This window comes from Nylanderia fulva, unplaced genomic scaffold, assembly GCF_048542155.1.
Source record: "Nylanderia fulva isolate GAGA-0341 unplaced genomic scaffold, ASM4854215v1 Scaffold42, whole genome shotgun sequence".
NCBI classification, from domain to species: domain Eukaryota; kingdom Metazoa; phylum Arthropoda; class Insecta; order Hymenoptera; family Formicidae; genus Nylanderia; species Nylanderia fulva.
Window position 1 is genome coordinate 1785608 of NW_028190499.1, and position 14289 is coordinate 1799896.

A 14289-nucleotide genomic window follows, 5' to 3' on the forward strand; every position below is an offset into this window, starting at 1 on the left:
ATTAGATTTGAAGATTTAAAAACGAGACAAGAAAGTTTTAAAGAAATGTTAAAGAAAGAATTATATACTGGCTCTTAAATTTTTTCTGTAATATTTTACGTGATACTTAATTAGATTTGCATAGCAAATTTTGAATTAAAATTAAAAGTTAAGAATTTATTAGAGTGTATAATAAACTTGTCTAGAGTAAATCTGTCTTCAAATTTATCACTGAAATTGAATTAAGTATTTAATAAAATTTTTATCAAATAAGATTTTGAATGTATCAAAAAAGAAAAATCAATTAATAAAAATAAATAAATAAATATTATATGTGCCATGCATAAATTTAATTAATTATTACGTAAACAAATAATAAATAATATTGATTATAAACTTTCTAAAAATCTCATGACATATTAATATCTTAAAAGCTGGTAAATAGCAATTAGTAAATAATTTGTTAATAATATTAATAAACTAATAAATTAACAAATTTTATTAACAGATAATTTATTAAATTAAAAAAAATTATGATCAATAGATCTTTTTTAAATAAATCTATCAGTATATGACATAACGATGTTAGATCAATATTGAATTAGATTTGAAGATTTGAAAAAAAAGAGACAAGAGAGCTAAATATTAAAGGATGTTGATGGCAAAAATAAAATTACACATTCAAAGATATATAAAAAAAGCTCGATTAGCTCATAAATTGTTCTATTAATTATTTATTTCGTGGGAGCACTTAATAGTCATCTCTATTTAAATATGTATATAAGTATACATAAGACTTTTGTGTGTTTTAAGACTTTATAGATTTTTCTCGCGCTATAGTATATCGTTCTCGCATGGCTTGCAAAGATATTTGGCAGGAATAAATTTGCGGTCAGCTGTCTTTACACTCGTTGGTCGAAAAAAAAACACGAGGCTATAGCTCCAGGCATAGACACTGTTTGCATTAAAAGCGCGAAATGTGTCGCCTTACAACCCCCTCGTGTCTTGCGCTCTCGTAAGGGATGCTTTCCATCTATCTCACCCTGTCGGTAAATCCAACCCGGACAGCAACGATCTTAGGGCGAATACGCACTACACCTTCTTTTATGACACCTGTATAAACCGTCTCATACGCGAGATCAGAGGCAGAGGGATTTGGTGCAGCGAGAGAGCCAGGAGGGATGTGAAAGGATAGGCTTTATCGTATATGGAATCCTCTAAAAAAAAAAAAAAAAAAAAAAAAACAAGATATACGAGAAAAATTCGCAAACTCCGTCCTTCCAATTTCTATTAAGGCGAGATTTATTTTCTAAAGCACGCGCATTGATAAATTTCTTTTTTATTGCTCGCCTTGACATACTTTTATGTGAAGTCAATATCTTCAAGAATTGTGTCTTTAGTTCCAGATATTTCATTTAATTAGTGGTCAAGATTTTTAGTATCTTTACGTTTTTAAAAATTATGATAAATATTCAATGAAATTTTTGTCAAACAAGGTATCGATTTTGAATTCGATGAAACAGAGAAATCTGTTGATATAATCAATAAATCAGTATAATTAACAGATTATTTATTAATTATTATTATTATTTAATACATTTATATTATTTTATAATATTTATTATTATATATTAATAAATTAATATTGTACAAATCAAGAAAAATGGGGTAAAAAATTTGTATACTCTTCATTGAATACATTCCCTTTTCTAATTATAATTATATGCCCCAATGCGGTATTATTTTTTATAAAATTTTCCCAGAACACATCATACATTAGGACGCAATAAATGCATCCTATAGTGAGTGAACTCAAGGTTCGCCAAAAGTTCGAAAAAAGTAAGTGCAGGAGAGGGTGCGCAGGATGCAAGAAAATATTTTTCGCCGCTGAAAAAGCGGTGGTAAAACGCAATGTGTTGGGCAGAGGAGGGTAGCGAACGGAAAGTGCGAGGGAGAAACACCGGCAACAACCCCCACATTTCCTGCCCCACTCTTCTCACCCTTGTACCGTGCACATCAGTGTTCCCTCTATATGCGAGATCGTTGTCGCTCGAGTCTGCGCGGTTCGCGCGACCGTACAGGGCGGCTCCTACCACCGGACACCCACCCTCGTCCTGGCGTTTCACGTTCGTGCGCACCTCGTCGTCGGCACGAACGCGGTGTGTGTGTCACAAATGGTGGTGTGACGCGCGTGGCCGCGCTTCCCCTGACGAGAGGGTCTCGTGCGTCCTCCAGCTCCCGGAGGAGCTCTTTTCACCTGAGGAGTCTCTCGAAGAACCGCTTATTTTTCCCTGCGTGAGGCCGCGGCCGTCGATCACGATGGTCACCGACAGCACGAGTCAGGTAGGGTCTGGTCTAGAAGGGAAGCCGGCACTCGCCTTCTCTCTCTCTCTCTCTCTTTCTCTTGCTCGTTCCCCTTTCGCACCCTCTTTCTCGCACCCTCTCCGAATTGGCCGATCGAAGAAGAGAGGATATTTCGAGCTCTACAATCAATCGAGATTCGCGATGATTCACGAGCGAGCGTCAAAAGTGACAGATGATTAGGATGGCTGGGGGTGCACGACTTCCGGTATGTGCGTGGCGTGGTTGAGTATATCTCGCGGCACAGTTGCGTTTTTATCGTCGTACCAGATTAGAATTTTGGACCCTCGAAATTATGCTGGTTTTAATTGGAGCGCGATACGGGATTTCGGGGCGAAATGCACCAGTTAGGTTCGAGGGGTGAAAAGGGGTGTTTAGGCGCGCACAGCCGGCGAATGCGGCGCATATCGATGTCGAAGGAATGCGGCGGCGTATAGAAATCGAGATGCGATGGAAAAACCGGCAGGATGACGGAGTTATAGCGTCGTACAATAGCGAATAGCCTTTTTATAGTGATGAATCGTACGCAGAGGTGTAGGGACAGGGAAAAGCGAGCGTACTTCCGTCTAAAAATAATGATGATGATTGTCATTTAATCAAAACTTGCTTATAACACCCTGCTGTAGAAAAAAATGCGTTTTAAATATATTCCAAAATTTATTTATTTATTTTATTTAATCAATGATGGCCGAAATTCTCGGAAGATAAAAGAAAAAAATAAAAATGAAAAAAATTGAATAATTCAATTTTTGTCTTTTTATTATTAATTTGATTATTAATACATATATATTTTTTGTTAATTTTTTTATTTAATCAAAAACAGCTCAGAAAAAATATAATTATTAAGAATACAAAAAAGTTGAATATAACTCATTGTCCCTAGTATTTGTTTTTTTTTATTTTATTTTTTGAGAGCCTTGACTGTCTTTGATTAAATAAATAAATAAATTTTTAAATATATTTAAAATGCGCATTTTTTTCTATACCACATATTATTTTAAAGTGCAAATGTATCACGTAACGTTGATTAATAGAAAAAAGTAATAACGATAAACACACCAAGTTGCTATAAAGTGCGCAAGGGTGAAAGAAGAGAAAAGACAGGGTTGCATCATCGTTATAAACTAGGTTACTCTTATATATTGCATATATATAAATAATATCACGCACCTTTATCCTTTTTATTATCTTTGTACACTACCTCTCTGTTTTGTCATATTTTGTATTTTTTACGGAACGTTAATTGCGTGTGCTTTGTGTCTCTACAGATGTTTATTAAAAAATAAAATATGTTTGCATATTTAGGCTGATGACACAACGGCATTTCTTCGCGCTGCCCGATCCGGCAACCTTGAAAGGGTGGTCGAATTTCTCGATACCGACTTAGATATTAATACAGCCAACTCGGTAAGCATTTTAATTTTTTCTAAAAATATTATATGTATAAATGCAATTTTTCCAATAACTAATTTAGCGGTGATTGATAAATTCTTTGTAAATAAATATTATAAAAAATAAAAGTTATAATTTATATTATTTTTTATCTTAATGTTTTAATCTCAAGTTGTTCTTCTGTCTTTGTTACAATCAGTCTTGTTTATTTTTATACTTATATGAATCATTAAATTTTATTTAAAATATTATTATTAAAATATTTAAATTAAAATAAATTTAAATTAAATTATTTTATTGCCCAGTAATGGGATGTTCAATACTTTTTTATTCGCAGAATGGTTTAAATGCCTTGCATTTAGCCTCGAAGGATGGCCATGTCGAAATAGTGACCGAACTATTAAAAAGGGGCGCAAAGGTGGACGCGGCGACTAAGAAAGGAAATACCGCCCTGCACATAGCTTCGTTAGGTAAATAATTCTATCTGCACACAAATCAACTAATTTCACACATCGAATATTATTTCCAATCTTACCTGTTTAGCTGGTCAGTCCGAAATAGTCAATACACTTATTCAATACGGTGCCGCGGTCAACATCCAGTCGCAAAATGGATTCACTCCTCTGTACATGGCTGCACAGGAGAATCACGATCAGGTTGTTAAGCTCCTGCTCAACAGCGGAGCCAATCAGAGTCTCGCGACAGAGGTAACTTGGAGACCCCATTTTCTCAAAATTATTTAATAATTTAATCAAACAATTTTCAATTGTGATGTGTCTTTAGAAAACCTGAACTGTGCTTTATATTTTTATTAAACTAGAAGAATTTATATATAATGACCATATCTAAATATGATTATACATATGTATATATGTATAACAAATTATATAAAAAATCCCGATTCTTCAAATTCCTAAATTTAATTGCAATTCCAATATTTTAGGATGGATTTACACCACTTGCCGTGGCGATGCAGCAAGGCCACGACAAGGTGGTCAGTGTGCTCCTGGAGAACGATTCCAAAGGCAAAGTCAGACTTCCGGCTCTTCATATTGCTGCTAAGAAAGACGATTGCAAAGCCGCTGACTTGCTTTTGCAGGTAAGCTTTCAGTGGATCTTCGTGGATCTTTAAAAATTAATCGATACCTATATATGGAATAATTAAGTAAATTAAAATTTACGGCCAAAAATTTTTTATACCATCAAATGTTAAATAGAACGATCATAAGCCCGACGTGACATCAAAGAGTGGCTTCACCCCTCTTCACATTGCCGCTCATTATGGGAACGAGGAAATAGCACGGTTATTAATAAAACGAGGAGCCGATGTAAATTACTTAGCTAAGGTAAAGTATCATCCAGTGATCTTTACAGCAAAAATAATTGAATAGGTCACTCTTTAAAAATAACTCAGAAATTCGTATTTTCGAAACTTATAATGACAGCTAATACATTAATGTACATATTCTGAGCGAACGTATAATTTATGCAAAAAGAAAATGCAAGATTATACTTATAATAATGAATGACTTGTTTCTTTTATAATTTAGAAACAAAATCGTTTTAGATATTCTCTAAACAATTTTAAATAGTGTTTTCAATCTAACAAAGATATTTGCGCAGTTGTGGTATTTTTACACGCAGTACATTTTAATCTTATTAGTCGATAACAAATACATTTCTTATTTTATTTTTATTTTATTGTTATTTATTTTTATTATTCATGATTATTTTTTATTATTAATCGATTATATTACATCGATAATATTTCTGATCGGTGTATTCCTTTTTTTTTTCAGCACAACATAAACCCGCTACACGTGGCGGCAAAGTGGGGCAAGAACAATATGGTTAAAATTTTGTTGGATAATTCGGCGCAAATCGATGCTAAAACCAGAGATGGCTTGACTCCGCTTCATTGTGCAGCGCGATCTGGACACGAGCAGGTCGTCAGCACTTTACTTGAAAATTCAGCACCGATCAGTGCACGTACCAAGGTACGTTTTAGCATATTCTTCTTTTCTGAGTCTGTCATTTTTTTAGCTTGATAATAAATATATAATTTTTTATCTTTAATCTCGATAATAAGAATATAATTTTTTATCTCTAATATATTCTAAATAATATATTTTAGGATATTTTAAATATATATATAAAATTTATTAAGGATATTTATTTTAAATATATAAATATAAATTTATAAAAAAGGTTAACAAAATTAATTAATTTAATTAATTTTGTTAAAAACCAAAATGTTTAATTAAAGATTTCTTTTGAAAACAATTATTTGTTCACGCGCTCTCGATCTGTATAATATAAAATTATATTTCGAGAGTGTTGCAAATTTGAATATTTTTTAAACTTTCTGGCTCTTATTAGTCTGTTTTTCCTTCTTATTTGTTTATGTTATTTATATGAGAACCTCTTTTTATTTTTATTATCAAATAACTTTTCTAATAGTTTTTTCTCATTATTTATACATTTGACATTTAAATAAATTTATGGAAAAAAACACTATTAAAAATTTAAAGAATGGGAGATTTTGAGATTAAAATAATACAAATAAATTATATTTAAATAGTTGCAATTTTGAATATTTTTATAATTCTTTAATTTTCTGCATTTTTCTTATCTTAATGTCAAATAACTTTTAAAATTAAAAGATATTCAAAAGTATCTTGTAAGATGTTCAAAAGTAAAAATGATCTAAAGTTAAATTCGAAGAGTTGCGACCTGTAGAATATTTTATAATCTAACTTTAATTTTAATTGTCGTATTTAGTCTTCACTTTTCTTTCACGACTTGTGCTTTTATCTTAAATAAATAATAAACTTATTTTCCAGAATTGAGTAATAGCTAGTTAATTAGTTAAAAGTTAATTTATATAAAACGGGTTATTTTTAAATTAAAATATTATTAATTTTTATGTTTATTTATCATTAATTGTAATTACCAAAAATATATTTCTATATAAAAATCAAAATTTTTTTTATTATTTGTTATTTTAAATTTTAAAAGAATAAACACAAACAAAATTCCAATTTGATATAAATAACGTTTTTCAAAATTAACTTTGGATTTAACTTCAGTCAATTAAATCTTAACTTAATTTTAACTGCCCACGTAGCAATCTGACGTCATTAAACGTCAGAATGACGTCATTTTAACGTCGAATGACGTTATTTTGATGTTTAATGACATCATTCAACAGAATGACATCATTTTGACGTTTAATAACGTCAAAAAGACGTATGCTTGCTATACTTGGGTGAATTAAACTAAATTGTTCGTGCAAACTAAATTAATTTTATAAACAACTAACTTAAACTTAACTTTGTTTAAAAAAATAATAATTAATTTCTCCAACCCTATTATTTTCTCGCGCGCAGAATGGACTCGCACCCTTGCACATGGCCTCTCAGGGAGACCACGTGGATGCTGCGAGGGTGTTATTATATCATCGTGCTCCAGTGGACGAGGTGACGATCGACTACCTAACTTCGCTCCACGTTGCCGCGCATTGCGGCCACGTCCGGGTCGCGAAGTTGCTCCTCGATCGAAAAGCCGATCCGAACGCGAGGGCTCTGAACGGCTTCACGCCCCTTCACATCGCCTGCAAGAAGAACCGCATTAAGGTCGTGGAGCTCCTGCTGAAGCACGGGGCGTCCATCGAGTCGACGACCGAGGTAACGCGTCACTTCCGGCTCGCACAGGCTCGAATCAAGCATCTCGCAATCGAATCATGTCTTCATAAATGTCTCCTCACATCTGTAAATCACGATATGTTTTCACACAGTGTCAAATATAATTCAACGTTCGATGGAACATTACGATACATTCGTCGATATCGATCGCAAAAAAAAAAAAAAAGAAAGAAAATCATTGCACAGAAATGATCGTTTTCCGGTATATATTAAAAAGCTGTACAATTAAAAAGTCACATTGAAAATGTGTTGCACAATTAATGGTAATTGACGTATTAGTTTCTAGGAATGAGAAAGATCTATATATATATACATTCATCGCCCCTAATGATTGAACAGAGTTAATTTGATTAATTTTGAAGACTGGTTAAAGGGTCGTGCATTTTAGCAGAGAAACCTGAGACGAAGATCAATCGCTCGAGTAATTTTGTAATAACTACGATCATTTTTATGTATTTGCTTATTCGTTGTCGCAGTTTACGAGAAAGAGAGACACTGTCGATCATCACGAAAAACGAAAAGTGAAGGATCAATTATCGGGGATTAATATTCCGGAGTCGTCGTCGAAGTCAAAGTAATATTAACAGAGAAAATATACATGTGTTTTGCAGTCCGGACTGACTCCATTACATGTGGCCAGTTTTATGGGGTGTATGAATATCGTGATATTCCTACTGCAGCATGAAGCCAATCCCGACGTGCCAACTGTTAGGGGCGAAACACCCCTGCATCTGGCAGCTAGAGCTAATCAAACAGACATTATTCGAATTTTGCTAAGAAATGGTGCCAAAGTCGATGCTCGTGCAAGGGTAAGTAAAGCGTGTTGCATTCCCCCCGAAAAAAATCGGCTCTACCCTCTTCCGACCCCAATTCCGCCTCATCCCTTATTTCTTCGCCGCTTTTTCGAGCCAGTGAATAGAGCTTGCTTGACGACAGCGAAGTACCTCTCTTAAAGACAGAAAAGAAATTAAAATCTATTATAGAAAAGTTTCATATACATACAAATGATCACTCATACGCACCCCCTTTTTAAACTACAAAAGCATGAGCCATTAACCAGTCTCATATATCGACATTTAATCGTCTCTTTTAATGGCGATTTGTCAATCGAAGTGTGCGATTTTCCACTTGCAAGTAAGACGAATCTAACATTTTTCTCTTTTCACACGCTTTCTTCTTTTAATCACTCTCAACTCTTTAAGGCACAAACATTTTAATATTCCGGTCGTATTTGTCTATTCAATTAAAGCCTCTTATTTGCATATATATATATATATATATATATATATATATATATATAATGGTGAAAATTAATTTATATCACTTTAGCTAAAAAAATTCTTTCTGAATAAAATTATAAATTTAATTTAAAATTAATTTTAATTTTATTTAAAATAATTCATTTATAATTTAAATAAAATTTAAATTAAATTTATCATTTCAAATTAGAATAATTTATTTTTATTTCTAACTAAGATTTTTTAAAATTAAAAACTTATTTTAGAATTTTAGAATTTAAATTTATTAATTTAAATTGACTGCTATTTAAAATAATAAAAAATTGGTTTTTATTTTATCTATTTAAATTTTGTTAAATAAAGAAATTCAAAAATTAAATTTGATAAATAAAGAGCTTACACATATTTTATACGTTTCTTGAAAAAATTCTGTATGTTACATTTAATTATGATTTTTGATTTCGATTAGAAAAATTCTCTGTGCCTTGAACAGTTAACACGTCGCTTACTCTGTGACTCAAAAAGTTTCTATATAATCGCACCTTCACGCTTCCATCTGACAGCTACGCAAAAAAAAAAAAAACGAAATGTCAAAAATTTTTTTTCAATTTTTTTTAATCTCGTTCTCGTCGTTATTTTATAGGAGCAACAGACGCCGCTTCATATCGCGTCTCGATTAGGAAATATCGATATTGTTATGCTGCTGCTGCAACACGGGGCGGCCGTGGACACTGCCACGAAAGATATGTACACGGCGCTTCATATCGCGGCGAAGGAGGGTCAAGAGGAGGTAATGTACAAAGAGTTCGCGGAGATAGCGGATTACATCGCCACGCAAAACAGGATGTACCTGTTTTGGAGCCGGCAACGCGAATACCTCATTTAGGATGGGCGTCGAGCCGCTGCGGACCCGTTATCTCATTATATTTTTGCACCTGTTCCCACGTCATCGTCTAAAAGAAATATTTTCACCTCTATCTCTCGCACATCTTTACATTTTTACATTTTTTCTCCGTTGACATTTTTCTTTACGTTTGATTATATATATATTTTATGTTACACGTCATGTTATTTCGCATATCATATGTATTTGTTATGTTAATAAACTTTTTCGTTACATTGTTTTCATTCTTTTTTGTGTTACCTTATTTCTTCATTTTTTTTATTGCACATATATTTATTGGAATAATTTTTCATATGTGTTTTTTTAAAAAAAGCATGCATTCTCCCACTCATCTCTTATCACCCTTTCCCTTTCGCGCTTTTTTTATCTTTCTCACGTTATACGCGAAGGTATAACCAGATTGTGGACGTAATTTCACCCCGTGACATTTGGCAATCGTTTTATTCCTCCTCGAGGTTCGATATCGATTGTCGAGGACTGCGTCAAGCCAAATGTGTCCACGTTCCCTCTTATGTATGTACATTTCTCCGCGTCTCATAAATAATTTACTTACACTTTCGTAGAGTTATATACCTCTACAAACTCGATCAAAGTCGTTAAACGAGCGAGTCGTTAACTTAAGCTCGATATAATATCAATTTGTGGAACTCGTCATTATTTTCACATATTTGGGTCATGCTCGGACATACGAATACATCGATTTTTCACAAAATTTTCTCCTCTAATAGACACCTGTCTTGCAGAAGGTAATATTTTGTCAAATTTGCGTAAATTTTAATACGCAATAGAATTGATTCGGTATAAAAACATAAAAAAATATTTATTTAAAAAATTAATTTATTAATCATTTATATATTTAAAATTTAAATATTAATATTTATTAAGAATTTGTAAAAATATTAACATTTATTATAACATATTTCAAAAGTATTAAGAGGAGATAATTGATATACTTAATTGTATTCGAGAATCTATGCTGAAAGAGAAGTATACCTTTGCACAAAAAATGAGAGTAAAAGATAAGGCCGAACAAAATTTTTTTTTATGTAACACACAATTTTTCTGACAATTAGGTGGCGGCGATTCTCGTGGAGAATAATGCTTCTCTCAAGGCTACAACGAAAAACGGCTTCACACCTTTACATATCGCGGCTAAATACGGAAATATGAACGTCGCAAATATACTTCTGCAAAAACAAAGTAAACTTGATGTCCAAGGAAAGGTGCGCATCCGTTTGCAAATTATATCGAGTTGTGTAAAAGAAGTAAAATTCATATATTTTGGGAAGAGCGAAAAAAAATATTATTTTATATTTTCTCTATTCTATTTCCACATTTGATTTCTCTTTTAAAAAATCTTCCAATATTCATAACATATCGATAATTTTAAGAACTCTTTTCCGAGTCTCTAAATTTTTTGAAAAATAAAAATAACAGATAAAATTTGAAAATTTTCAAGCAAAGAGATTGACGATTAAAGTGTGTCACTTTTCTTTTATTAAAAAAATCTAAGAGTATATTCTTACACAACGCGATATTTTCTGCCTCGAATTATCTTCCGGCTTTCGAACGAGTTTGGTCAAATTATGCGTTTGACATTTCAGAACGATATCACGCCTTTGCATTTGGCATGCCATTACGATCACCCTAACGTTGCGAATCTCTTGTTAGAAAAGGGAGCGTCATCCCATCTTGCTTCGCAAAATGGACACACTCCGCTACATATCGCTGCTCGTAAAAATCAGGTAAATTAATTAACAAGACACATTTTAACTCTTCTGACAATGAACGAGTACTCGGGTATCCAGAGCAACTTTAAATGTTAAAAATTTATTGGAACCGTGCAACAAAATAAAAAAGGCTCTTTATATTCAGAAACTTCCTAAAATATAAGAGAAGAAGAATATTTTATACCCAGCAGCTGCTATAAAAAATTTGCCTATTAACAGAAGGGTTAAAATAACGCTGGAAAATGTAATATGTCTAATATTAATATTAAATAATTATTTCGTGAAAATGACGTTCTTTACACACGTGTTAGATGGATATCGCTTCCACTCTCTTGGAAAATGGAGCTAACGCGAACGCGGAATCCAAAGCAGGTTTCACCCCGTTGCATCTGAGTGCACAAAAGGGTCATTACGATATGACGAATTTGCTGATCGAACACGGCGCCGATCCCAATCACAAAGCCAAGGTAATAATCAATTTTTCCATAAATAAATCTTCTCTATATAGTCTCAAAAAATCAACATCAAAATTGCTGCATGCGCTATTTTTTATTCAATCATTTTGTAATTTTTCACCTCTTTATACAAATCTCGAATTTTAATTTTTGAAAAATTAATAAGAATCGCCTACATATTCGATTTTTTAAATTTAATCACTATTTACTATATTGTTACAAGAAATTTGTGATTTCTAGATTTTTTCAAATGAATTTTCTGTTTTCCTATAAATTATTTTTGATTAAAAATATTTATTTAGCAGATTCTATTACAATACTTAAATAATCTTCAATTTTGATAATTCCGATTACAGTGTCTATTTTTAAATATTAAATTCACGAAGTGTAACATACAACGATACGCTTATTATCTTCTCATTTTTCGTTTCGAATCAGAACGGTCTCACGGCGTTGCATCTGTGTGCGCAAGAAGACTTCATCAGGGTGGCTTCTATTCTGGTGAAGAACGGAGCTAATGTCGAGAGTCAGACAGAGACTGGTTACAGACCGATACACGTGGCTGCTCACTTCGGAAATCTGTCAATGATACGTTTTCTGCTGAAACATAACGCCGAGATAGACGTCAGAACTAATCAGAATTACACTTCTCTTCATCAGGCTGCCCAGCAGGGTCACGCTCATATCGTCTCCGCTTTATTGGAGGGAAATGCTTCACATAAAGCGCGCACTAACGTAAGTGCCTTATCACTGCTAAATATAATTAATATTATATATTATATTAATAAAAGATCAGATTTAAAATATTATAATTAAAATATAATATATCATATAATCTATATTCAATTAAAGCATTAATAAATATTATTATTATATATTTATAATAATATTTATTAATGCTTTAATTTGATAATTATATTGTATAATATAATTTTAAATATTAATTTTTATATTAAAATAATTATTTTAAAAATAGTACAAATTTTTATATTTTTATAATAATTAACAGAGCATCTTTTATCTCATTTTTTAAAATATTTTATGTCGATGTGATAATATTAATATGTCATAAATTATTGTAAGGTACAAATTAAAGATTATTGTAAAATAAGTCAAAAGATATATAATTCTACATTTTATTTGATTAATTCACAAAACTTATCGTCACAGGATGGCTTAACAGCACTGAATATAGCACAAAAATTAGGATATATTTCTGTGATGGAAGTGCTAAAAGGATTGCCTTACGATAGTGCGACTCCGGATAACAAAAACTGGGAGGAAAAGTACAAAGTGATAGCTCCCGAAAGCTTGCAGGAGACTAGTTTTATGTCCGATTCGGATGACGAAGGAAGTACGTACACGAACCTAAATACATAAAACACAATAATAAAATAGATTGTAAAAAAAAAAAACTACGTCTTTCAGATTCCGACGTGTTAATTAGCGAGCAGCCTTATCGATACCTGACGGCAGACCTGATGAAGAGTCTAAGGGATGATTCGTTGCCTATTGACGTTACTAGAGATGATCCGGTACACAGAGCAGGTATAGAAATTGCGTATTTTTAATTAAAAATCGATCATTGCAAATATTGTTGCTGCTTTTCCGCGATGCCAATTGATTGTTTCGATTAACATTGTGTGTTATATTAATATAGCATCAAACAACTGCCACCGTGAAGGTTAATAGTTTGACAGATATAAAATAAAAAATAAAAATAAAAAAATTCAGAAATTAAAATTATATACATAATTAAAATTTGGCAAATTAAAATTATGTACGTAATAGACATTTGAGAATGAAAATTAAAATATAAAATATATAATAGAATATATATATAAAATTAAAATACATAACTGTTTTAATACAATATACTATAGCATCAATTATACCTGCATTATTTTTTACTGAAAATTATTGAATTGCATTTCTCAAATTGGTATTAGTATTTTATTATCAATTTACTATATACTAACAGTAATTTGCTATTATAATTAAACTTGATAACAAAACTGAATTTGATTTATGAGTCGATATAATTACTTGTAACTTCCTACTGTATTAACAAATTTTCTTATAAATACTAAATTTATATATTATTTATTATATATTTATATAAATATATATATATATATATGTATATATATATATCATTTCGTTTAATCTAACCAAATATAATCACACACGCAAAGCAAAGTTATATTATTCTTAAATAGCAAACTGACGTCATTTTGACGTTATTAGACGTCAGAATGATGTCATTTTGACGTTTAATGACATGAGTTTGCTACTTGGGTTCTTTGATAGTAAAATCTAAAAAATTGCGACACATGCATGCAAAAATGATTATTGCAATCAATACATAAAAACATATTAATTTAATTATGCAACGCATAAAAATTCAATATTTAAATTTTTAACAGAAAATACGAACAAAGAAATAAAATGTTCTACAAGAATCTTTTATTTCTTTGTTCGTATTTTCTGTTAAAGATTTAAATACTGAATTTTTATGCGTTGAAT

The 14289-nt window shown here is 31.6% G+C and overlaps 1 protein-coding gene across 3 annotated transcripts in view; it reads left to right on the forward strand.

Annotated features, from left to right (window-relative positions):
* Positions 1-14289, forward strand: part of LOC114933315 (uncharacterized) — a 35858-nt gene that overhangs the window by 3078 nt on the left and 18491 nt on the right. The window contains exons 1-16 of one of the 3 annotated variants that reach the window (XM_029305829.2): positions 2047-2322; positions 3646-3747; positions 4070-4202; positions 4276-4439; positions 4676-4831; positions 4950-5078; positions 5532-5729; positions 7122-7418; positions 8048-8245; positions 9318-9464; positions 10652-10801; positions 11183-11323; positions 11620-11775; positions 12202-12498; positions 12934-13117; positions 13192-13311. In XM_029305829.2, coding sequence (XP_029161662.1) covers positions 2299-2322; positions 3646-3747; positions 4070-4202; positions 4276-4439; positions 4676-4831; positions 4950-5078; positions 5532-5729; positions 7122-7418; positions 8048-8245; positions 9318-9464; positions 10652-10801; positions 11183-11323; positions 11620-11775; positions 12202-12498; positions 12934-13117; positions 13192-13311 — 2596 coding nt within the window. In that variant the 5' untranslated portion in view covers positions 2047-2298. Of the gene's footprint in view, positions 1-1875; positions 2323-3645; positions 3748-4069; positions 4203-4275; positions 4440-4675; positions 4832-4949; positions 5079-5531; positions 5730-7121; positions 7419-8047; positions 8246-9317; positions 9465-10651; positions 10802-11182; positions 11324-11619; positions 11776-12201; positions 12499-12933; positions 13118-13191; positions 13312-14289 lie in introns of those variants that run through there. The other 2 variants (XM_029305828.2, XM_085486326.1) reach the window with 2 other exon arrangements.